The sequence below is a fragment of the Pan paniscus genome, chromosome 20 (genome assembly GCF_029289425.2).
Source record: "Pan paniscus chromosome 20, NHGRI_mPanPan1-v2.0_pri, whole genome shotgun sequence".
Lineage (NCBI taxonomy): Eukaryota > Metazoa > Chordata > Mammalia > Primates > Hominidae > Pan > Pan paniscus.
This window is the reverse complement of record NC_073269.2, coordinates 49,689,459-49,713,448: the sequence shown is the minus strand read 5'-3', so window position 1 is coordinate 49,713,448 and position 23,990 is coordinate 49,689,459. Positions and strand designations below refer to the sequence as shown.

The 23,990-nt window shown below is 52.9% G+C and overlaps 2 protein-coding genes across 7 annotated transcripts in view; one reads left to right on the top strand and one right to left on the bottom strand.

The window, feature by feature from the left end:
• XRCC1 (X-ray repair cross complementing 1) overlaps nt 1–11,188 on the top strand; it is a 37,157-nt gene extending 25,969 nt beyond the window's left edge. For all 3 annotated transcript variants that reach the window (XM_034946675.3, XM_034946677.3, XM_034946676.3), the window contains 13 exons: nt 801–875; nt 972–1,083; nt 1,393–1,502; nt 1,576–1,687; nt 2,207–2,465; nt 2,791–2,907; nt 7,478–7,571; nt 7,729–7,861; nt 8,387–8,441; nt 8,536–8,675; nt 10,259–10,349; nt 10,806–10,881; nt 10,988–11,188. In XM_034946675.3, coding sequence (XP_034802566.2) covers nt 801–875; nt 972–1,083; nt 1,393–1,502; nt 1,576–1,687; nt 2,207–2,465; nt 2,791–2,907; nt 7,478–7,571; nt 7,729–7,861; nt 8,387–8,441; nt 8,536–8,675; nt 10,259–10,349; nt 10,806–10,881; nt 10,988–11,101 — 1,488 coding nt within the window. In that variant the 3' untranslated portion in view covers nt 11,102–11,188. The remainder of the gene's footprint in view (nt 1–800; nt 876–971; nt 1,084–1,392; nt 1,503–1,575; nt 1,688–2,206; nt 2,466–2,790; nt 2,908–7,477; nt 7,572–7,728; nt 7,862–8,386; nt 8,442–8,535; nt 8,676–10,258; nt 10,350–10,805; nt 10,882–10,987) is intronic.
• A 7,213-nt stretch (nt 11,189–18,401) lies between these two features.
• ZNF575 (zinc finger protein 575) lies at nt 18,402–22,873 on the bottom strand. 4 transcript variants are annotated; one of them, XM_008970841.5, is made up of 4 exons: nt 20,967–22,871; nt 20,586–20,693; nt 19,988–20,083; nt 18,402–19,461 (listed from the first exon to the last, which is right to left on the bottom strand). In XM_008970841.5, exons 3-4 carry the CDS (start codon nt 20,064–20,066, stop codon nt 18,803–18,805), a joined length of 738 nt encoding a protein of 245 aa, XP_008969089.1. In that variant the 5' UTR covers nt 20,067–20,083; nt 20,586–20,693; nt 20,967–22,871; the 3' UTR covers nt 18,402–18,802. The 4 variants fall into 4 exon arrangements, with proteins under 4 accessions (XP_008969089.1, XP_008969087.1, XP_034802576.1 ...); XM_008970839.5 differs by having other exon boundaries at nt 19,988–20,152; nt 20,967–22,859; XM_034946685.3 differs by lacking the exon at nt 20,586–20,693 and having other exon boundaries at nt 20,967–22,873.
• Nucleotides 22,874–23,990: the final 1,117 nt, after the last annotated feature.

Below are 23,990 nucleotides of genomic sequence, written 5' to 3'. Positions count from 1 at the left end.
TTCCTGTAATGAGAAGTTTCATCTCCCGGAGGGAATCTAGGAAGGGTGAACTGCAGCATCTCAGAGGGGAATCGGAGGAGGGGAACTGACTTGTTAGAGAGGTGGCCTAGTAGAGTGGGCCTAGTAGTTAACATCAGGAGATCTGGCGTCTGATTACTGAGTTCACGTCCTGGCTATACCACTTTTTAGCTGTGTGATCTTGGGCAAGTGACTTACGCTCTCTGGGCCTCCATTGCCTGATCCTTACAGGGTTGCTGTGGGTTAAGGGATGCTAAAAGCTGTGGTAACAGTGAGACTGGAGTATGTGATGATGCCACACACTAAAGGTGTGCTTCTTGCCCAGGTAACTGTCCTGGGGAGTGTTTAGCCTGTCAGCTGGCTTCTCCTTATGAGGTCGTGCAGGGACCCAGACTTCTCCTATTTTCTGGCTCTGCATCCAGCTGGCAGAGGAGAGAGCCTGGAACACTTCTGTGTTCTGGAAGTGGCACGCAGCACTCCCTCCCATTCCACAGGCAGGAGTTTGTGCATAGGGCAGTGGATTCGCTGGGACACCTAGTAGACTCTGCCAATTGCCCAAAGAGCTAATGCGTGAAAAGGGCTTGGAGCCAGACTCAGAGTTAGGGCTCAGTCATAACAGCTTAATCCTATAATTGTCATCACCATCGCCAGGGCCCCTCCTTCAACATGGGTGTTCATGAGAGGGAAGGAGCCAGGAAGAGGTTTCCCTAAGTGAAAAGGGTCTTGGGCCCTGGCCTCTGTCCTTGGGCCAGACTCCCTGACTCCCACCCCTCCTTTCCCAGGACTCCCCCTTTGGCTTGAGTTTTGTACGGTTTCATAGCCCCCCAGACAAAGATGAGGCAGAGGCCCCGTCCCAGGTAAGCTGTACCTGTCACTCCCCATGGCCTTCTCCCTGCCTCTCCACCCCCACCCGCCAGCAGCCCACCTATAATACTGACCTTGCGGGACCTTAGAAGGTGACAGTGACCAAGCTTGGCCAGTTCCGTGTGAAGGAGGAGGATGAGAGCGCCAGCTCTCTGAGGCCGGGGGCTCTCTTCTTCAGCCGGATCAACAAGACATCCCCAGGTGAGCTCGGACAACGTGGGTCCTGAGTGAGTAGGGTTGAGACCTAGACTCGTGGGTCTGAGGGTAGAGGGGGCTGGGGCTCAGATTCCTGGGTCTGAGGGAGGAGGGTAGTGGAGTCCTGGACTCCTGGGTCTCAGGGTGGAGGAAGGTGGGCCTGGCCTCTTGTGTCCTGAGGGATGAGAGGTCTGGAGGCTGGGACTCCTGGATCACTGGTGGGTTTTGGCAACAATACTCTGTGTCCCATAGATAGGAGTGAAAGGGTCTTGGGGCTCAGCCCTCTCATCCTGGATCCACTTTCTCCCTTCATAGTCACAGCCAGCGACCCGGCAGGACCTAGCTATGCAGCTGCTACCCTCCAGGCTTCTAGTACTGCCTCCTCAGCCTCTCCAGTCTCCAGGGCCATAGGCAGCACCTCCAAGGTGAAATCATCAGACTTTGGTGGGGTGGAGGAGGAGAGAAGCTGGAGGCCTCAATCCATCCCCATCCCCTCAGCCCCAGGAGTCTCCCAAAGGGAAGAGGAAGTTGGATTTGAACCAAGAAGAAAAGAAGACCCCCAGCAAACCACCAGCCCAGCTGTCGCCATCTGTTCCCAAGAGACCTAAATGTGAGCTAACTAGATCCCTTGTTTCCACAGGGGCCTGTGCTCCTGTGTCCTAGGGGAAGCGGGGCTGGAGCCTGCTGTCCTGAATCTGAGGGAGGAAGGGCTGGGGGCCTGGACCCCTGGGTCTGAGGGAGGAGGGGCTGGGGGCCTGGATTCCTGAATCCGAGGGAGGAGGGGCTGAGGGCCTAAACCCCTGGGTCTGAGGGAGGAGGGGCTGGGAGCCTGGACCCCTGGGTCTGAGAGGAGGGGTTGGGGGCCTGGATCCCTGGGTCTGAGGGAGGAGGGGCTGGGGGCCTGGATTCCTGGGTCTGAGGGAGGAGGGGCTGGGGGCCTGGACTCCTGGGTCTGAGGGAGGAGGGGCTGGGGGCCTGGACCTCTGGGTCTGAGGGAGGAGGGGCTGGGGCCTGGATTGCTGGGTCTGAGGGAGGAGGGTCTGGGGCCTGGACTGCTGGGTCTGAGGGAGGAGGGGCTGGGGGTTGACCCCCAGTGGTGCTAACCGAATCTACTCTTTGTCTTCTCCAGTGCCAGCTCCAACTCGTACCCCAGCCACAGCCCCAGTCCCTGCCCGAGCACAGGGGGCAGTGACAGGCAAACCCCGAGGAGAAGGCACCGAGCCCAGACGACCCCGAGCTGGCCCAGAGGAGCTGGGGAAGATCCTTCAGGGTGTGGTAGTGGTGCTGAGTGGCTTCCAGAACCCCTTCCGCTCCGAGCTGCGAGATAAGGCCCTAGAGCTTGGGGCCAAGTATCGGCCAGACTGGACCCGGGACAGCACGCACCTCATGTAGGCTTGCGCCCCCCTCCCTGCGCCGCTGCAGTTTCTCCCCCAGCTCCCTGTGTCTCCTCCACCCTGTGCTTTCTCTGTGTCCACTATGCTGCATGCTTTCTCTCTCTCTCACTCGCTTTCTTTCTCACTGCACTCTGTAGCCTTTGTCTTCTCTCTGATTTTTGCATCTCACCCTTGGTCTCCAACCTCTTTTTGTTTCTCCCACCTCAATCTCACGATCTGTCTGTCTGTCTCTCTCTCTCTCTGTCTGTCTCCCCTGTCTCATTCCCCTTTGCCCCTCAGATCACACCTAACTGGCATCTTCACTTCTGCCCCCCACCAGCTGTGCCTTTGCCAACACCCCCAAGTACAGCCAGGTCCTAGGCCTGGGAGGCCGCATCGTGCGTAAGGAGTGGGTGCTGGACTGTCACCGCATGCGTCGGCGGCTGCCCTCCTGGAGGTAAGGCCTCACACGCCAACCCTGCTCCTTATCCTGTGCTGGGCAATGCCAGGAATCTGGAGGGGAGTCAGACTGGGGCCTGCCAGCGGAGAACACAGGTGGTCCCAGCCCAGAGCCAGCAGACTACTGAGAGGAGCGGGGCAGGGGCTGGGGTACTCCAGATGAGGGAAGGAGGACCTGCCTGGGAGGTCACAGAGGGCTCTGTGAAGCCTGCTTATCAGAAAAGGCTGGAGGAGCAGTTTGTGCAAAAACTCAGGGGTGGGAGAACAAGTGTTAGGGTCCATATTCATTCATTCAAAGTGAGTCCCGGTGCAGTGGCTCACGCCTGTAATCCCAGCACTCTGGGAGGCTGAGGCAGGTGGATCACTTGAGGTCAGAAGTTCGAGACCAGCCTGGCCAACATGGTGAAACCCCATCTCTACTAAAAACACAAAAATTAGCTGGGCTTGGTGGCGCACGCCTGTAATCCCAGTTACTCGGAAGGCTGAGGCAGGAGAATCGCTTGAACCTGGAAGCCAAAATCGTGCCACTGCACTCTGGCCTGGGTGACAGAGCGAGACTCCCATCTCAACAAGAAAAAAAAAAACCCAAAAACCAAAATGAGTCCCAGAAGCCCCTGCTTGGTGCCAGGCTGGAAGGTGCAAGGCTGAGGATCCAGTCATCGAGCCCTGCCCTTGAAGGCTTCTCACTTTGATGAGGGATCAGAATTGTTGTAACAGTGCAGTGGAAGCCCCACAGGGTGGCCCGCAGAGAGCGAGGGGTCTTCAAGGTCCAAGAGAGGTTTTTCAGGCTGAACAGAGGCAGAGAACATGCTGGGCAGACGAGACAAGGTCAGGTCAGCCTGTTGTCTGCCTGGAGTTGTAGGTGAGGCTGAGCTTACACAGGGGCAAGAAGTGGCAGGAAAAATGGGACTGGGGCATTAGGAACCACAGAAGGCTTTGGACTGAGCAAAGGCTAGCTCAGATCTGAGGTGCATGAATTGGAGGGGAGACTGGATTTTACTCCATGGCCTGAGTGTGTTCAGAAGTTAGTTGTACCTGGTGTATTTGAGAAATTATTAGCCTTGGGGGATAGCGAGGCTGTGAGGTGGGTGGGCTCAGGTCAGAAGGGGCTTCCGGAGCCCAGCCTACACACTGGGCTCCATGCAGCTTCACAGAACCCTCATCTGTTATTCAGGAATCCAAACATCTCTAGAAGCTGAAAGTTCTTTTCTAGGTTCAGCACAAACTCATTTCGCTGCAGTCATCCTGAACTAATGTGAGGCTATTTGCGGACTTTTTTTTTTAATCCCCTTAAGTGTGTCATGGTCTTAACTGCAGAAATATTAGTGGGTTTGATCATGGGGTGCTCCCCCAGGCCCTCCTGGGAGTTTATGTAACAATCTGTACGCCAGCCATTTGCCTCTCTAAAATCTGAAAGATTCAAAATTCTGAAGCCCATCCAGCTCCAGAGGCCTCCTCTTGTGAGCAGAGGGGAGTCACAGAAGGTTTGATGGGGGCAGGGGCAGGCTCTGTTGGGAGGGATGAAGTGTCAAGGGGAGGCTGCAGGTGGGGACTCCTGAGTAGGCTGGGGCCTCAGGAACAGAAGAGGGGATGGGCTGGTGCTATATCTGGGGCAGAAGGAACCAGATTTGGGTTATTATCTGCCTGGGAGAGCTTAAGGAGGGCATGAAAGAAAGGGAAAAAGACAAACAGTGTTGGATTTGCAACTGGTCTTAACAAAAAGAATTCACAAAGCATTTTATATTTTTAAAAATTCTGGCTTGTACTCATTTATAAACTAAAAAAAAATAACTATATGATGCAGGCAATGTGGTGAGACCCCATCCCTACAAAACATGAAAAAAATTATCCAGGTGTGGTGGCACATACCTGTAGTCCTAGATACTTGGGAGGCTGAGGTGGTAGGATCACTTGAGCCCAGGAGGTTGAGGCTGCAATGAGCCATGATTGCACCGCTGCACTCCAGTCTAGGTGGCAAATCAAGACCTTATCTCAAAAATAAAAATTTGGCTGAGTGCAGTGGCTCACGCCTGTAATCCCAGCACTTTGGGAGGCCAAGGTGGGCAGATCACGTGACATCAGAAGTTTGAGACCAGCCTGGCCAACATGGTAAAACCCCATCTGTACCAAAAAATACAAAAATTAGCTGGGCGTGGTGGTGCACACCTGTAGCCCCAGCTACTCTAGAGGCCGAGGCAGGAGAATCCCTTGAACCTGGGAGGAAGGGATTGAAGTGCCACTGCACTCCAGCCTGGGGACAGAGCAAGACTCTGTCTCAAAAAATAAAAATAAAATAAAAATTCAACTATAGAAGGAAGACCCCAAGAGGATGACTCTCCATACCTAATAAGCACAAATTTAGTTTTTTTTTTAATCTTTGAATAGAGCACTTTGAAGAAAAAGTTAAGTAAACCTGCTATTGACTGTTAATGAACTACTACATTTTAAATCCTCTGAATCTCCTGTAGGCACTGTTTTATGAGTGTGACTTACCTAAACAGCATTTCACCAGCTTGAAAACAACCAAATTAAATGCAGAAGGGTCTTAACATGTATGTCTCAGAAAAATGGAACTAATACATTCATTTGTGTCTGCATACCTTCCCTGTGGCTTAGGGCAGATTAAATAATCTCTCTGTGCCTTAGTCTCCTCACCTGTAAAATGGGGCCAAAAATAGGACCTACCCCAGGATTCAGTGACTCAGTATTTGTCACGTGCTACCTGGCATGTAGGAAGTCCCATGTAAGTGTCAACCTGCTACTGTTGTGTGTGTGTGTGTTTTTTTTTTTTAATTGATCATTCTTGGGTGTTTCTCGCAGAGGGGGATTTGGCAGGGTCATAGGACAATAGTGAAGGGAAGGTCAGCAGATAAACAAGTGAACAAAGGTCTCTGGCTTTCCTAGGCAGAGGACCCTGCGGCCTTCCGCAGTGTTTGTGTCCCTGGGTACTTGAGATTAGGGAGTGGTGATGACTCTTAACGAGCTTGCTGCCTTCAAGCATCTGTTTAACAAAGCACATCTTGCACCGCCCTTAATCCATTTAACCCTGAGTGGACACAGCACATGTTTCAGAGAGCACAGGGTTGAGGGTAAGGTCATAGATCAACAGCATCCCAAAGCAGAAGAATTTTTCTTAGTACAGAACAAAATGAAGTCTCCCATGTCTACTTCTTTCTACACAGACACAGCAACAATCTGATTTCTCTATCTTTTCCCCACCTTTCCCCCTTTTCTATTCCACAAAACCGCCATCGTCATCATGGCCCGTTCTCAATGAGCTGTTGGGTACACCTCCCAGACGGGGTGGTGGCCAGGCAGAGGGGCTCCTCACTTCCCAGAAGGGGCGGCCGGGCAGAGGCGCCCCCCACCTCCCGGACGGAGCGGCGGCCGGGCGGAGGCACCCCCCACCTCCCTCCCGGATGGGGCGGCTGGCCCCCCACCTACCCCCGACGGGGCGACTGGCCGGGGGGGGGGCTGGCCCCCCACCTCCCTCCCGGACGGGAACCTGCTACTGTTGTTAGAGCTAGGAAAATCCTTTTCCTGGAATGTTAGTGGCTTAAGGAACCATGATTATAGTGTTGTAGTCTTTAAAATGTGTTTGCTTTGAGATTTTCCCCTTAAATGGTGGGTATTTTCCTAATGAGAAACTGCCTTTGATTCTTAAAGGAGAAAGTTCTGATTTTTCATTCCTTTCTGAATTGAGACATTTCTTCCCCAAGAGGGAAGGGAATTCTGGGTACTGTGGTTCATGCCTGTAATCCCAGCACTTTGGGAGGCTGAGGTGGGTGGATCACTCGAGGTCAGGAGTTCGAGACCATCCTGGCCAACGTGGTGAAACCTCGTATGTACTTAAAAAACAAAACAAAACAAAAAACACAAAATTAGGCGTGGTGGCACATGCCTGTAATCGCAGTTACTGGGGAGGCTGAGGCAGGAGACTCGCTCGAACCCTGGGAGGTGGAGGTTGCAGTGAGCCAAGATCACGCCACTGCACTCTATCCTGGCTGACAGAGTGAGATCTTGTCTCAAAAAAAAAAAAAAAAAAAAAAAAAAAAAAAAAAAGCAGCCAGGAGTGGTGGCTAACGCCTGTAATTCCAGCACTTTCAGAGGCCGACGGGGGCAGAGCATGAGGTCAGGAGATCGAGACCATCCTGGCCAACATGGTGAAACCGTGTCTCTACTAAAATACAAAAAGTTGGCGGGGCATGGTGGTGTGCACCTGTAATCCCAGCTACTAGGGAGGCTGAGGCAGGGGAGTCGCTCAAACCTGGAGGCAGAGATTGCAGTGAGCCGAGATCAGGCCACTGCACTCCAGCCTGGCGACGGAATGGACTCTGTCTCAAAAAAAAAAGAGGGAGGGGAAGAAAGGGGGTACCCAGGTCTGCAGGGCAGGTGGCCAGGCTGACTGGGTTCACTGGGGCCTTCCTGAGCTTGGAGAGAATGGGCTGGGAACAAGACCATGAGGCCCACTAGAGTGAGTATTTTAGTAAATGCCAAGGCTGTTGCCTCCTGAACGCCCTCCCCACTTCCCTCGGGCCTGTTTGTCTGAGGCCCGATTTGTCCCCTAGGTACCTCATGGCAGGGCCAGGTTCCAGCAGTGAGGAGGATGAGGCCTCTCACAGCGGTGGCAGCGGAGATGAAGCCCCCAAGCTTCCTCAAAAGGTCTGATGCCCCCTGTCCAGTGGGGGAGGGTGTAGTGGGAGGATGACATGAGTCCGCTGTGGCACCCCAAACTTCCCACTCTTGCCTCTTGCAGGTACCCCCCCCAACACACCCACACTGTTCCTGCCCTCCTCACCCACCCACTCTCCCTCCTTAGCGCCCCCAGACCAAAACCAAGCCCACTCAGGCAGCTGGACCCAGCTCACCCCAGAAGCCCCCAACCCCTGAAGAGACCAAAGCAGCCTCACCAGTGCTCCAGGAAGATATAGACATTGAGGGGGTACAGTCAGGTCAGACTCTGAGGGAGGAGGGGCTGGGGCCTGGGCTCCTGAGTCTGAGGGAGGAGGGCCTGGGGCCTGGGCTCCTGAGTCTGAGGGAGGAGGGGCTGGGGCCTGGACTCCTGAGTCTGAGGGAAGAGAGCCTGGGGACCTGGACTCCTGGGTCTGAGGGATGAGGGGCTGGGGGCCTGGACTCCTGGGTCTGAGGGAGGAGGGGCTGGGGGCCTGGGCTCCTGGGTCTGAGGGAGGAGGGGCTGGGGGCTGGACTCCTGTGTCTGAGGGAGGAAGGGCTGAGTCCTGGACTCCTGGGTCTGAGGGAGGAGGGGCTGGGGACCTGGGCTCCTGGGTCTGAGGGAGGAGGGGCTGGGGCCTGGACTCCTGGATCAGAGGGAGGAGGGGCTGGGGGCCCAGATGACTGGATCTGGAGGGCAGTTGAGGCCGGGGGCATGAGATGCCTGGGTCTGTGCCATACTGGGAGAGCTGCCAGTCTTCCCAGGAGACAAGGCAGCCTTGCATTGACTGAGCTTCTACTTGCAGAAGGACAGGACAATGGGGCGGAAGATTCTGGGGACACAGAGGATGAGCTGAGGAGGTAGGGCTGGGGCTGGGGGTTGGGGTGTCCCTGGCCTTGGGTGTAGGGGAGGCTGCTCTGCATGCTCACTCTCTACTCCTCTTGGCACCCCCAGGGTGGCAGAGCAGAAGGAACACAGACTGCCCCCTGGCCAGGAGGAGAATGGGGAAGACCCGTATGCAGGCTCCACGGATGAGAACACGGACAGTGAGGAACACCAGGAGCCTCCTGATCTGCCAGTCCCTGAGCTCCCAGGTGGGAAATCCCCCCATCCCTCCTGAAGTGGCATTTTCTCTTCTCAGTTCTCAGCTGGGACTTGCCCTGGCCAGCCCTGGGGTCACTGCTGCCCCCGTGTCTTGCCTCCCCTCTCCTTCCTCAACCCACTCCCTGCCTCAGCACCTTCAGGTTCTGCCAGGCTTGTTCCTTTCCTTTCAGCATCCTCTCTGTGACTTGCCTTTTTCTCCCCTCCAGATTTCTTGTTCTGACCACTCCCCTCGCAGCCATGTGCCAGGTGTGACCTCCTTTTTTTCACGTCAGGGGTGAGGGCCCCACCCTCATGCTAGTGCTTCACTTGCTCAGGTGCCGTTCTGTTGGTCTGGGGTGAAGCCGGGCACACCAGGTGACAGGGGCACTGCTCTCTGTCAGGCCCTGGGTGGGCGCACACCAGTGTCTGCTTTAACATCAGCCATCACTCTGGACGTGGATGCTGTCTGCACACATTGTGTGTTTGCATTTCCAGTGTAAAAGAATAAGAACAAAAGGAAATGGGGAAACTCTGCAGGGAGTTGTGGGATGAGGGGCAGGGAGGCAGAGCTTCTTCGAGAATGAAGGGAGCAGAGGAAAGACAGTCACGGGCTGTGCAGAGGTGTGGTTCTGGGGCTTCCAGAAGAGCCGTTTCCACCCAGTTCCTCGTGGGTGATGGGCAGGAAGATGCTTTGATTCTCCCAAGCCCCTAAAGTGGCATCAGCAAATTGATGGCCTAGAGAGTCACCTTAAAATGGAAAGAAGGAGCCACCCCAAAGGTCAGAACAAGAAAGGCACTGGTTGGAAAGGAGAGCAAAGGTGAAAAAGTGGCAGATACTGACGTTTTCAGCCTGGACTAAGCTCATTAAGTGGCTCCAGGCAGGCCAGGCGCGGTGGCTCACCCCATACTTTGAGAGGCCGAGGTGGGAGGACTGCTTGAGTCCAAGAGTTCAAGACCAGCCTGGGCAACATAGTGAGACCCCCCCCACCCCCACCTTTACAAAAAATTTTAAAAATTAGCCGAGCGTGGTGGTGTGCTACTCAGTAGTCCTGGCTACTCAGGAGGCTGAGGTGGGAGGATTGCTTGAGCCCAAGAGTTTGAGACCAGCCTGAGCAACATGTCAATACCCCGTCTCTCTACAAAAAGTTTAAAAATTAGTCTGGCTTGGTGGCATGCACCTGTAGTCCCAGCTACTGGGGAGGCTGAGATGGGAGAATCACTTGAGCCCAGGAGGCAGAGGTTGCAGTGAGGTAAGATCACGCCACTGCACTCCAGCCTGGGCGACAGAGTGAGTCCTTGTCTTAAAAAAAAAAAAAGAGAGAGAGAGAGGTAAGTGGCTCCAGCCTGTCGGTCAGAAACAAATCACAATAATAGTCATTGTATCTTCTACCATTAAAGCAAACCAACCAACCAACCAACCTACCTCCCCAGGAGGCTCTGATGGGCCGCTGGGCAGGGTCCACTGCCTGCCATCAATCCCTGCCCACATGTGGACAGCCCTCTCCTCAGCGGCTGGGTCAGCCTCGTCACTCCTGTTTGGTGCCTGGGAACTCCTGGGGCCTCATGCTTACCTTAGCCCCCTTCTCTCCTGCAGATTTCTTCCAGGGCAAGCACTTCTTTCTTTACGGGGAGTTCCCTGGGGACGAGCGGCGGAAACTCATCCGATATGTCACAGCCTTCAATGGGTGAGTCTCCAGGGACTGGGGTGGGGAAGGGGTGATGGATCCAAGGGAACGCTCAGGGACCTGCTGGGAGGGGTGGGGGTGTGGGAAAGAAGACCATCAGGAGGATGGAGAAGGGCCATGCCCAGCAGGTGGGCACAGGTCATGGAATCCGAATGCTAGCTTGCCCACTGCCGGCAGCCCAGGGTGCATTGCTTGCCTCAGTTTCCTCTTCTGTATGGCGAGGATCCCTACCCCTACCCCTGCTTCTGAAAGGGACAGCCTGAGGATTAGCCACTGTGGGAGCTCTGGTCATTGTGGCTGTGGCAAGATGGATACATGAAAGAATGGAGCCTAGAGGCAACCTAGAGGCGCATAGGTGGGGACAGTGTGGGGACAGCCATTGAGAGTGGCTGGGGAGTAGGACGTCAGTGCTGATTCCCTGATGTGCCTTCTACCTCTTTTCTTCTCTCCCGCCAGGGAGCTCGAGGACTATATGAGCGACCGGGTTCAGTTTGTGATCACAGCACAGGAATGGGATCCCAGCTTTGAGGAGGTGAGTACCAAAGAGGCAGAGAATGGGAGACCTGGGCACACCTTTGCATCTCCTCTGTCCTCCCCTCGATGACACATTCCCGTATGGACTCCACCCCACCCTGCAGGCCCTGATGGACAACCCCTCCCTGGCATTCGTTCGTCCCCGATGGATCTACAGTTGCAATGAGAAGCAGAAGTTACTTCCTCACCAGCTCTATGGGGTGGTGCCGCAGGCCTGAAGTATGTGCTACACACACACACACACACACACACACACACACACACACACACACACGATGCATTTAATAAAGATGAGTTGGTTCTCATCCAAGAGTCTCCCAAAACTCTAAGAGGCTCCCTGGGACCTGGGGAAGAATGCTGGGCACCTCCGTCAGAGATCTGGTAGAGAAGGAACTCTTTGTCTCTTCTGCTTGGCCCCTTATCCCTGTGTTGGCAAGAGGCAGGGAACTGGGAATCTGACCCTCAGCACTGCCCCTCAACTTTTTCTGGCCCTCTGAGCCACACCTGTATCTTGGCTGTCCCTTTGTGGCTGGAGGCCTGGGTACCCATGAGGCTTGTCTCTCTCCTGAAGCCTCAGCGTCCCCAGGCCAGGGATAGTGCCTTTCCTCCAGGGTTTTCAGAAGTAGCTGTATAATGAATGTCACCACCGTGGTTTTACATCACCTAATTTAGGAGGTAGAATGGGAGGAAGGGACATTTTAAGCAACCTACCCAAACCCTGCACCCCCTTCAAGGCTCCACCACATTTAAGTGGGAATTGAGGTGATTGTGAGGGAATCGGGGCAGAGGATGGGATGGTGCTCTAGGCAGAGGCCATAGCATGGGCCAGGAGGTGGGAAGCAGCCTGAGGCAGGCAGAAGAGCATTGCTGCCTTTGGCAAAGAGGCTTTGGGGGCAGATTTAGAAAGCCAGGCACAGTCCTTGCAGCTCTGCTGTCCAGTGTGATCACCACTGGGTACAGGTGGCTATTTAAATTAATTAAAATGAAATGAAATGAAATATAAACTTCACTTCCATAGTCACACTGGCCATGCATTTCAATTGCTCAGTGGCTACTGTATTAGGCAGTACAGAGAATATTTGCATCACTCTAGAAAGGTCTTTTGGACAGGGCTGGCTGGCCTGAAGGTCTGCGAACTCCAGGCTGAGAAGCCTGGACTTTAATCTGAGGGTGGGAAGGTTGGGAGGGGGTTTGAGCAGGACAGAGGCCAGGGTCAGAGGTAGGTTTGAGATCTGACCTTTGGGTAACCTTTTATTGGACATTCCAAGCCCTTTCCCAACTTTTGCCTCATCAACCAAGGGCTACCAGTCTCACTCCTGTCTCTTTCTGGACCTTTGTTTTTGCATCGTTAAGATGAGGGTGGTTTATTATTATTATTATTATTATTATTATTATTATTAGAGACAGGGTCTTGCTCTGTTGCCCAGGCTGAAGTGCAGTGGTGCAATCATTGTTCACTCCAGCCTCGACCTCCTGGGCCCAAGCGATCCTCCTGCTTCAGCCTCCTGAGCAGCTGGGACTATAGGCATGTACCACCACACCTGATAAATTTTCTATTTTTTGTAGAGATGGGCTCTCACTATGTTGCCCAGGCTGGCCTCGAACTTCTGCCCTCAAGCAGTCTTCCCGCCTTGGCCTCCTAAAGTGCTGGGATTACAGGTGTTGAGCCACACTGCCCAGCTAAGGGTGGCTTTAGATTTCATGTTCACTCATTCGTTTGCTCATTCACACTCCCACCGATAACTCACCATGTTAGTTTTGTACTACTGCTATAACAAATTATCACAAACTCAGTGGCTTAAAATAATAGAAATTTATGATCTTACAGGTTTGGAGGTCTGAAGTCCAAAATGGGTATCCTTGGGCTAAAAATCAAGGTAGGCAGGGCTGCGTTCCTTCTGGAGGCTTGAGGGGAGAATCTGTTTTCTTGTCTTTTCCAGCTTCTAGAAGCCACCCACATTCCATTCACCTTCTATATTCCAGGCCTGCAATGGCCTGTTGAGTCCTTCTCACATCCCATCATCCTGACCTTGACTCTTCTGTTCCATACTTCCACATGTAAAGATCTTTGTTATTGTAGGCCAGGCGCAGTGGCTCACGCCTGTAATCCCAGCACTTTGGGAGGCCGAGGGGGGTGGATCACCTGAGGTTGGGAGTTTGAGACCAGCCTGACCAACATGGAGAAACTCCATCTCTACTAAAAATACAAAATGAGCCGGACGTGGTGGCATATGCCTGTAATCCCAGCTACATGGGAGGCTGAGGCAGGAGAATCGCTTGAACCCGGGAGGCGGAGGTTGCAGTGAGCTGAGATCATGCCATTGCACTTCAGCCTGGGCAACAAGAGATCTTTGTGATTACATTAAGCCTACCTAGATCATTTGGGATAATCTCCCTGTTTTTTTGTTTTTGAGACGGAGTCTTGCTCTATCACACAGACTGGAGTACAGTGGCGTGTTCTTGGCTCACTGCAACCTCTGCCTCCCAGGTTCAAGCAATTCTCTGCCTTAGCCTCCCGAGTACCTGGGATTCCAGGCGCCTGCCATCATGCCCAGCTAATTTTTGTATTTTTAGTAGAGACGGGGTTTCGCCATGTTGGCCAGGCAGGTCTCAAACTCCTGACTTCAGGTGACCCCCCCGCCTCAGCCATTCAAAGTGCTGGATTACAGGCATGAGCCACTGTGCCCAGCTGGGATGTGAACATCTTTGGGAGGCCATTACTCTGCCTACCAAAGCCACCATGTGGGGGACACTGGGAAGACAGTATGAAAAAAACAGTAGTCCCCGATCTCATTGGCCTGACATTGTACAGGGGGAGAGAGATGGTGCACGTGCAATGCAACCTTGGACAGTGGGAAATGCTGTGAGAGCAAGGAAAATAGAGCATTGTGAGTGACAGAGCACTGGCAGGGTCCTGGTAGTTTATAGATAGGATGATTGGGGATGGCCTCTTGGAGGACTTACCCCTCTTCAGGGACCTGGGAGAAGTAAGGAGTATCTGAGAGAGCCCTTCCAGGTAGAGGAAAAGCAAGTGCAAAGGCCCTGAGGCAGGAGCGAGCATTATGTGTTCAAGGAACAGCTGGGTGGGTGTCAGGCTATCAAGAGACCTAGGATCCACCTAGACTCAGGTACTGCCCTGTGGTTTGGTTGCCAATAAATCTCATCTTTCCTGGCCTCATTTCCCCAATCTGTAAAAGTAAGGTTGGACCAGATCAACGCCCTCTCACATGAGTATGTGTCTTTGAAATTTTGCTGCTGGTGTAGTTGCTTTGGAGAAATTCTTCCGGACAGTTCTCTGCATAAACGTGGATACAAGCAGCACTGCTGGGTTGGGAGGACAGAGTAGAACCCTTACCCCTCCCAAAACCTTCCCCAAAATGCCTTACTGAGTAGAGTGCAGTTCAGCAGCCTGCTCAGTCCTAGACCTTAGGCTGGACACTTTCTTTTCTCCTACTTTTATTTTAAGTTCAGGGGTACATGTGCAGGATGTGCAGTTTTGTTTCAAAGGTAAATACATGCCATGGTGGTTTGCTGCACAGATCATCCCATCACCTGAGTATTAACCCCAGCGTCCATTAGGTATACTTCCTGATGCTCTTCCTAGCCCCCCACCCCCACCCCCTGACAGGCCCCAGTGTGTGTTGTTCCCCTGATGTGTTCTTTTTTTTTTTTTCTGAGGCAGAGTCTCACTCTGTCGCCCAGGCTGGAGTGCAGTGGCATGATCTTGGCTCACTGCAACCTCTGCCTCCTGGGTTCAAGGGATTCTTGTGCCTCAGCCTCCCGAGTAGCTGGGATTACAGGCGTTTGCCACCATGCCCAGCTAATTTTTGTATTTTTAGTAGAGGGGGGTTTTGCCACGTTGGCCAGGCTGGTTTTGAACTGACCTCAGGTGATATGCCCGCCTCCACCTCCCAAAGTGCTGAGATTACAGGCATGAGGCACCATGCCTGGCCATGTCCATGTGTTCTCATCATTCAGCTCCAACTTATAAGTGAGAACATGCAGTGTTTGATTTTCTGTTCCTGCGTTAGTTTGCTGAGGATAATGGCTTCCAGCTCCATCCATGTCCCTGCAAAAGATGTGATCTCATTCCATTTTATGGCTGCATAGTATTCCGTGGTGTATATGTACCACATTTTCTTTATCCAATCTATGGACACTTTCTACTCTCTCACTCCTTCCACCACAACTTTCAGATCTCAGTTCAGACATTACATCCTCAACAAGGCCTTTCCTAACCTCCACTGTATAATAGGATATGCCAGGTACACACTCTTAAAATACTATATCTCATCCATCCTAGTCATAACTTTACATTCGTTTATGGTCACATTTACCCGTCTTTTCATCTATGATTTACATTCTTTTGTCTCTTAAGGATACTGTCTCTACTTCTGGAGTTACTAAGATAATTCTTCTTATTTCCATGTAAATATTTTTGAGTTCTTCTCTTCAGATTTAGATCTTAAACTCCCAGAAACTTGTTTTTGCATATGGTGTGAGGTAGGGATCTGCAGTAGTTTCCCATTGTTGCTGTAATAAATTGCCATAAGCTTAGTGGTTTTAAACTACACAAGTTAATTTTATTATAGTTCTGGAGGTCAGTAGTCCAAAATCAGCCTTATTGGGCTAAAATCAAGTGTCAGCAGGGCTGCAATCCTTCTGGAGGCTCTAAGGAGGAATTTATTTCCTTGCCCTTTGTAGGCAAAATTCCTTGACTTGGGGCCTTTCATCACTCGAATGTTTGCTTTCATGATCACCTCTCTCTGTCTTCTGCGTCCTTCTTTCCCATATAAGGACCTTTGTGATTATATTGGGCCTATCTGAATAATCAGGATAACTTACCCATCTCAATCACATCTGCAATGTCCCTTTTGCTACATGCAAGCTAACATACAGGTTCTGGGGATTCAAATGTGGATATCTTTGGGGGATCATTCTTCTACATACCAGGGGATTCAACTTAATTTTTCCCCATGTCTCTTAGCCTCATTTATGATTAGTCTGTCCATCCTCCACTCATCCATGTCAAGGCTCAACAAACTATAGCCCATAGGCAAAATCCAGCCTACCTAGTGTTTTGGTAAATGTTTATTGGAACACAGCCATGCTCATTCATTTATGTATTGAAAGTGTGTGGCTGCTTTCCTGCTACAGTGGCAGAGTGGAATAGTTGTGGAAGACACTGTATGGCCTGCAAAACTTAAACATATAACAGATGCAGCTGGGCTTGGCGGCCCACGCCTGGAATCCCAGGACATTGGGAGGCCAAGACAGGAAGATCACTTGAGGCTAGGAGATTGAGACCAGCCTGGGCAACATAGTGAGACCCCATCTCTACAAAAAAATTTAAAAAAAAAATTTAGCTGGGGGCTGGGCGCAGTGACTCACGTCTGTAATTCCAGCACTTTGGGAGGCCAAGGCAGGTGGACCACTTGAGGTCAGGAGTTAGACCAGCCTGGTCAACATGGTGAAACCCCATCTCTACTAAAAATACAAAAATTAGCTGGGCATGGTGGCGCACACCTGAAATCCCAGCTACTCAGGAGGCTGAGGTAGGAGAAGCTTGAGCCCGGGAGGCAGAGGTTGCAGTGAGCGGCGATCATGCCACTGCATTCCAGCCTGGACAACAAAGCAAGACTCCATCTCAAAAATAAATAAGCCGGGTGTGGTGGTGCTTGCCTGTAGTCCCAGCTACTTGGGAGGCTGAGGTAGGAGGATCGCTTGCGCCCAGGAATTCAGGGCAATGAGCTGCGATTGTGCCACTGCACTCCAGCCTGGACAACAGAGCAAGACCCTGTCTAAAAAACAAAACAAAACAAAACAAAACAAACCCCAATGCCCTTTGACTTACAATGATGCTACATCCGGATGAACCCATCATAAAGTTGGAGAATCCTGAAATCAAACCATTGTTAAGTCAGGGGACATCTGTACTCTTTGGCCCTTTATAGAAAAAGGTTGCCACTCCCAGGTCTACAGGTCCAGTTTGTCATATGTCAGCATAAGCACAGGTCTGTTTCTGAGCTCTCAATTGTCTTCCACTGGCCCGTTTTCAAGCCACCACCACCAATTTCATTACTGCACAGCTTTGTAATAATTCTTGTATCTGGGTTGAGGGGGGGTGGGGAGCCAAGGCTCTCCTACTTGTTCTTCTAAATGGACTTGGGGCCGGGCATGGTGGCTCATGCCTGTAATCCTAGCACTTTGGGAGGCCAAAGTGGGAGTCCAGAAGTTCAGACTAGCCTGGGCAACATAGACCCTGTCTCTACATACATACACACATGGATGAATGAATGACTTGGCTGCTGCTGCTTTTTTTTTTTTTTTTTTTTGAGGCAGGCTCTCTGTCGCCCAGGCTGGAGTGCAGTGGTGCAACCTTGGCTCACTGCAACCTCCGCCTCCCGTGTCCAAGCGATTCTCATACCTCAGCCTCCCAAGTAGCTGGGATTACAGGTGCATGCCACCACGTCCAGCTAGTTTTTGTATTTTTAGTAGAGATGGAGTTTCGCCATGCTGACCAGGCTGGTTTTGAACTCCTGACCTCAAGTTATCCGCCTGCCTCAGCCTCCCAAAGTGCTGGGATTACAGGCCTTAGCCACTCTGCCTGGTCTGCTGCTGCTTTTTAAAATTAGTGTTCACTTTCCTCACTAGACAAGGTCTGTCTTCAGTGCTGTGTCCCCAACACCCCATGCAGGGACCAGCACACAGGAGGTGCTTAGTATTTGTGGAATGAAGAACATTCCAATGTTAGCTTGTTCATCCTTATTTTATAATGAGAGAAACAGGCTCCATAAGGGGAACTGACTTTGCCTGAGGTGTTGCTTGCCCCTTACAAATGCCTTATAACCCACCCATTTTACAACAAAGGCATCTGAATCCAGAGGAGTGACAAAGCTTGTCCAAGGCCTGGCAACTTGTAAGAAGTGGGTCAGGGATGGGTCTGAATCTTGGGCTTTTTTTGTTTTTCTTTTTGAGATGGGGTCTCGCTCTGTCACAGGCAGTGGCACGATCACAGCTCATGGCAGCCTTGACCTGCCAGCTCAAGTGATCCACCTTCCTCAGTCTCCCAAGTAGCTGGGACTAAGGTACATGCCACCACAGCCAGCTTTTTTTTTTTTTTGGTAGAGATGGTGTCTCGCTATGTTGCCCAGACTGCTCTTGAACTGGCCTCAAGCTAACCAAAGTGCTGGGATTATAGGCGTGAACCACCACACCCAGCCTGAAGCTTGGGCTTTTGAATGTCTTTAAATGGTCAGTGGTATATACCCTTTGTTCTTGCTCTTATCACCTAGTGTATCGGAGATTTTTCCACATCAGTACATATAGCACTTCCTTTTTTCCTATGGCTACCTATTCCATTCCATGGCTGTAATTCAATAGTCGGTCCCCTGTTCTTGGGCACTTGAGTTGCTTCCAATCTTTGGCCACAACAGTCGCACTGCAGTGAACACCCTTAACACTATGCTTTTTTTTCACATGCATGAGTTTATAGAATAAATTCCTACAAGTGGAAGAGCTGAGACAAGCATGTATGTATTTTCAATTTCTTAGATACCGTCATATGGCCAAAGTGGAGACACCAGTTTAAACTTTTAACAAGAGAGCCTGTTTGCCCACAATCCTCATCAACCCACGATAGTAGCAGACTTTTTACCTTTGCCATGTAAGTGTGTGGGGAGAAACAGAGCCAGCGCTGTCAAACCACAGCTCCACGTCCATGGTTTGAGATCTCCCCAAAGCAGGGGAGCAAAGAGTTCCTCGGGCTTCTGAGCTCGAGCCCAGTATAAATGGCCAATCCCTTGCCCTGCCCTCTGCCAGCTATCTGGAAGAGGAGAGCTCATACAGTCGGTCTTAGAAATCTCACCTCTTACTGGCTAGGGCTGGCGGCAGAAGGGGACAGTGAGCCAAGGGAGGGCTCAGTCTCTCTCCGCCTTGGGCTCCACCTGGTGGTGGCTGCGTTGATGAAGGAGCAGTAAGCGTCTCTGGCCAAAGGCCTGGCCGCAGCTGGAGCATCGGTGCCGGGCAGTCGCCTGGCTGCCGGGCGCGGTTGGGGGGTCGTGACATAGGCGATGGGCGGCCAGCTTGGAGGGAAATGAGAAAGCCTTGGGGCAATGCGGGCAAGGATAGGGGCGGGCGTCGGTGGCGTGGTGCGTGTGGCGGTGGGCCGCCAGCTTGGAAGGGTAGCAGAAGGACTTGGGGCAGTCGGGGCACGGGTAGGGGCGGGTGGGTGCGTGGGTCCAGAGGTGAGCCGCCAGCTTGGAGCGGTGGCCAAAGGACTTCGGGCAGTGTGGGCACGGGTGCGGGCGGGCGCCGCTGTGCGTGAGGCGGTGGGCTGCCAGCTTGGAGGGGTAGGAGAAGGCCTTGGGGCAGTCTGGGCATGGGTGGGGTCGGGCGCCTCCGTGTGCTAAGCGGTGCGTGGCCAGCTTGGACGGGTACGAGAAGGCCTTGTCACAGTCGGGGCAGCGGTGCGGGCGCTGGGGCGGGGGCCGCCGGCGAGGCCGGGGAGGCGAGCCCGCGGACGCGGTGGGCCCTGGAGCTGACTGGCTGGGCTTCTGCGGTGGGCCCTGGTGGGGAGCTGGGGGACAGGAGGGCTGGTGGGCTCCAGGAAGCAGCCAACGCCCTGGGCCTAGGCCAGGCTCCGCCACGACTTTGATATTCGTGGGGCTCCTCCAAGTGTACCTGGGCACCTCAAGCATCACATTGAGACTCCCCAAATTGCATGTTTCTGCTCCCCCCTCCCCCCAGGCGTCATTCTGAGGGACTCCAAAGGGTTACTTTCCTGGATCCCCAAAGCTACTAAGGCTTCCTCAAAGCTACCAAGGTATCCGTTTCTAGTATCTTCCCAGTGATCACCCTGACATCCCGCATGTCATCCCTGACCCGTCCCTTCTGTAAGGCTCATTTCCTGAGCCTTAGCAAATGGTCACTGAGGCTCTGTCTGAGCCAAATGGGAGGATTTCCCAGAATGTGGCAGTTTTGGGGATCCCAAATAGTCATCACCCTAGGGCCCTCAAATTTTCACCCTGAGATCCCCCAGAATGTGATTATTTTGGCCCCCATTCCTGGAGAATGCTCCCTACTCACAGGCGGGGCACTCTCACCTTCTTTGGTCACTGGTTCCTTGCCAGTGGGACTAGGATCGGTGGCCCCGGCCGCGGACTCCGCGCCTCGCTCCAGCATCTTGCTGGCACAGGAACCTAGGGGCAGGGCGCGGGGCGGGGGTGACGCCGGTGATGACCAGGCTGATGGGGATAGGGTTGGAGGGCCTAAAATGAGGGATCACACTGTTTAGGAGCAAGGTCTGCAAGTATGGGATGCTAAGGCGAGGGCAGGCTTAGCGGGGAGGCGGAGCCTAAGAGCACAGTGAGCGGGGCTATGCAAATTCAAGCCAGAGGCAGTCCCTTCGGATCTAAACCCAGGGTTGGAGTCTTTGAGCAGAGTGGGCGGGGTCTCCACAACTAACTCAGCGGCCGTCTTAAGCGCGGAGCCGGCGGGGCCTATGCGCAGAGTGGGCGGGACCTTCCCCACCAGACCCTGCAGTCCTGGAATGGGCGGGGCTGTACAAAAAAAGTCTTGTTCTGAAACTAGACCCAGGGGGCGGGGGCCTTCGAGCGGAGTGGGCAGGTCTTTCATCACCGTCCCAGGGGAGGGGCCTATGGGCACAGTGGGCGGGGCTTCACGTCGAAGACCTAGCTTTACCCGGCTTTTGACTTAGTCTCAGTTCATTGACGCCGCGTCAACTGCGCCCTTCTTGCCGTTAAATTTCATCCCTGGCTTGGATGGGGCCGTGGAGGATAGAGGGGGGACCTGGAGGAAGATACGGAAGGAACCTGGCATGCGTCGCGGTCCAGAGACCCCTAATGGACTTTTCCCTCAGAGTCCCAAGCGTAAAGGATTCAATGCACCCCTCGGAATCAGACATTCAGGCACCGATGCACCCTCCCGAGGCTCTGGCACCAATGCACAGTCCCTCCAGAATCTCCAGAATCTAGGCGTCCGGACCACAACCGATCTCCCTCGGGGTGATTCTGGCATTCAGCCTGCAAGCCAATATCCGCGCCCGAACCCCTGCCCCCTCACCTGCAGGACGGCCCCTCCCCCGGGGCGGGGCTTCCGGCTCCTCCCGCCACGGCCACGGCCGCAGCCGCTGTCGCCGCTGCTGCACTGCCCTCGGACCAGCGGAGCTGCCCCGCCCGGCGCGCGTCCGTCGTCGGGGGAGGGCAGGGAAGGGAGCGCGCGCGAACTGCTCGGCCCAACCTCATTTCCATCCCCTCCTCCCACGCTGGACCAAAGGAGGCGTCAGAAAGCATGCGCAGTGCGGGCTGGCAGAGGCTGCAGAGAGGGGGAAGAAGGAATGGAAGGAGGGGCTGGGTGCGCCAGCCAGGCAGGCAAGTTCGTGAGCAAGCGCGAAGCTACCGTATCGACAGAAAGTGCACCGCCGGTGGCGGGGCCTACGGTGGCTGACTGGAGTCAAGCAAGTACAAGACTAACATGGACAAACTGCGCTTGGAAATCAGTGCATGCACCCGTCTTTTTAATGTCCCTCTTCTTTTCGAGAATTCCGCTGGGTTCCATCTCCGGAGGCAGTTTCAAGAGCTCGCAGCTAATTCTACCCTTCAAGGCGTTTGCAAAAAGTCTGGCCAGTTCTTCGAGAGAGGGCGGGGGCGGGACTCCGGGCTCATAGAGAGCCAGTGCCCAATAAAAGGCACATTATTTGCACAGCGCCTTGGCACACCTCGCTATTGGGTGATTCAAGATTCTCAGCCACGCCCCCATCTACCTTCCCCCTCGGAAGCCTGGGTGGTCCCGAGGTGCCCTGGCCCATGCTCTTGGTGCCAGGCCTGGGGTGGCATGCAGCTTAGCATTCTTCCCGAGCAGTGGCGGTGCACCTTCCTGCCTGGTGCAGAAAGGACCAGGAAATGCCCATAAAAGTCCTCTGCATGGGTGGATCTCAGTCCGATAACCCGCAAGGTCTGGCGATCCCTGGGAGTTTGGCGGGGTTATTTGGACTCTGGAGCCAGATTGCCTGGGTAACTGGTTTGGAATACGGCTGTGCCACTTTCTAGCCGTGTGACCCTTTCTAGCTCTCTTTCTAGGCCTGTTTCCTCATCTATAAAATGGAGCGTTTTTAGGATTAAATATGATAATCAATGGAAAGTGTTTAGAATAGAAAGTGCCTAGGCCGGGCTCCCTGTCTCATGCCTGTAATCCCAGCACTCTGGGAGGCAGAGGCGGGTGAATCACTTGAGCCCAGGATTTCCAAACCAGACTGGGGCTAGGCACGGTGGCTCACGCCTGTAATCCCAGCACTTTGGGAGGCGGAGGTGGACGGATCACCTGAGGTCAGGAGTTCGAGACCAGCCTGGCCAACATGGTGAAAACCCGTCTCTACTAAAAATACAAAAATTAGTTAGGCATGGTGGCACACGCTTGTAATCTCAGCTACTCCGGAGGCTGAGGTGGGAGGATGGCTTGAACCTGGGAGGCAGAGGTTGCAGTGAGCCAAGATCAAGCCACTGCACTCCAGCCTGGGCAACAGAGTGAGACTCCGTCTCAAAAAAACAAAAAAACCAAAAACCCAAACAAACAAAAATCCCAGCCTAGGCAACATAGTGAGACACCTCCCCATCTTAAAAAAAAAAAAAAAAAATGTCTGGCTTAATGGCAGCCTGTAGTCCCAGCTATTTCACGGGGGTAGGGAGTGGGGACTCACCCAGGAGTTCATGTCTGCAATGAGCTATGATTGTGTTACTGCATTCCAGCCTGCGCAACAGAGTGATACCCCGTATCTTTAAAAAAAAAGTTTTTAAAATAATTATTCACTCATGACCAGTATTGTTTGATTTACCCCCCATCCACTCTTCCCAAATGATTCTGAAGCTAAATGTCAAACATCATATCTCATAAATATCTTTTTATTACACTTGATTTGCTTGACTTAAGATCTAAATGAGCTCCACACATTGTATTAGTTTGAAGTGACACTTCGGTCTCTCTCTCTCTCTTTTTTTTGAGATGGAATCTCGCTGTGTCCCCCAGGCTGGAGTGCAGTGGCGCAATCTTGGCTCACTGCAACCTCTGCCTCCCGAGTTCAAGCGATTCTCCTGCTTCAGCCTCCCAAGTAGCTGGGATTACAGGTGTTCACCACAACACCCAGCTAATTTTTGTATTTTTAGTAGAGACAGGGTTTCACCATGATGGCCAGGCTGGTCTCGATCTCCTGACCTCGTGATCCACCCGTCTTGGCCTCCCAAAGTGCTGGGATTACAGGGGTGAGCCACTGTGCCCACCCCTTTCTTTTTTTGCACAGAGTCTTGCTCTGTCACCCAAGCTGGTGTGCAGTGGCGAGATATCAGCCCACTGCAACCTCCACCTCCCAGGTTCAAGTGATTCTCCTGCTTCAGCGTCCTGAGTAGCTGGGATTACAGGCGCCCGTCACCACGCCTGGCTAATTTTTTTTTTTTTGTATTTTTGGTAAAGATGGAGTTTCACCATGTTGGCCAGGCTGGTCTCAAACTCCTGACCTCAGGTGATCCGCCCACTTCGGCCTCCCATGGTGCTGGGATTTCAGGTGTGAGCCACCGCGCCCAACCTCTAGGGCCACAGCTATTTTCAAGAACCATGATTTTAAGAAGGCAGAGTAGAAGCCAGAAGACCAGTGAGGGTATTGTTATATATTAATTACAGTATTAATTGCTAGCACTGTCCTTATGTGCATTAATTTATTTAATCCCCATAGCAATGTTTTAAGAGGAGATGCTACTATCATCCTCGTACAGAGGAGGAAAATGAAGTGTGGAGGGGAAGGTCATCCCAGCCAGGAAGTATCAGAGCCAGGATTTGAATCCCTCAGCCTGGCCCTGCAGTCCAGGCAATTTGCATTTATGCTTTGCTGCCCCTTGAATGGGGCAGAGGGTGTGATAACAGAAAAGTGGCCTGGTTAAGATAGGTTAAATCTGGCTGGGCACAGTGGCTCGCCCCTGTAATCCCAGCACTTTGGGAGGCTGAGGCAGGTGGATTACTTGGGGTCAGGAGTTCCAGACCAGCCTGGCCAACATGGTGAAACCCCATCTTTACTAAAACTACAAAAATTAGCTGGGTGTG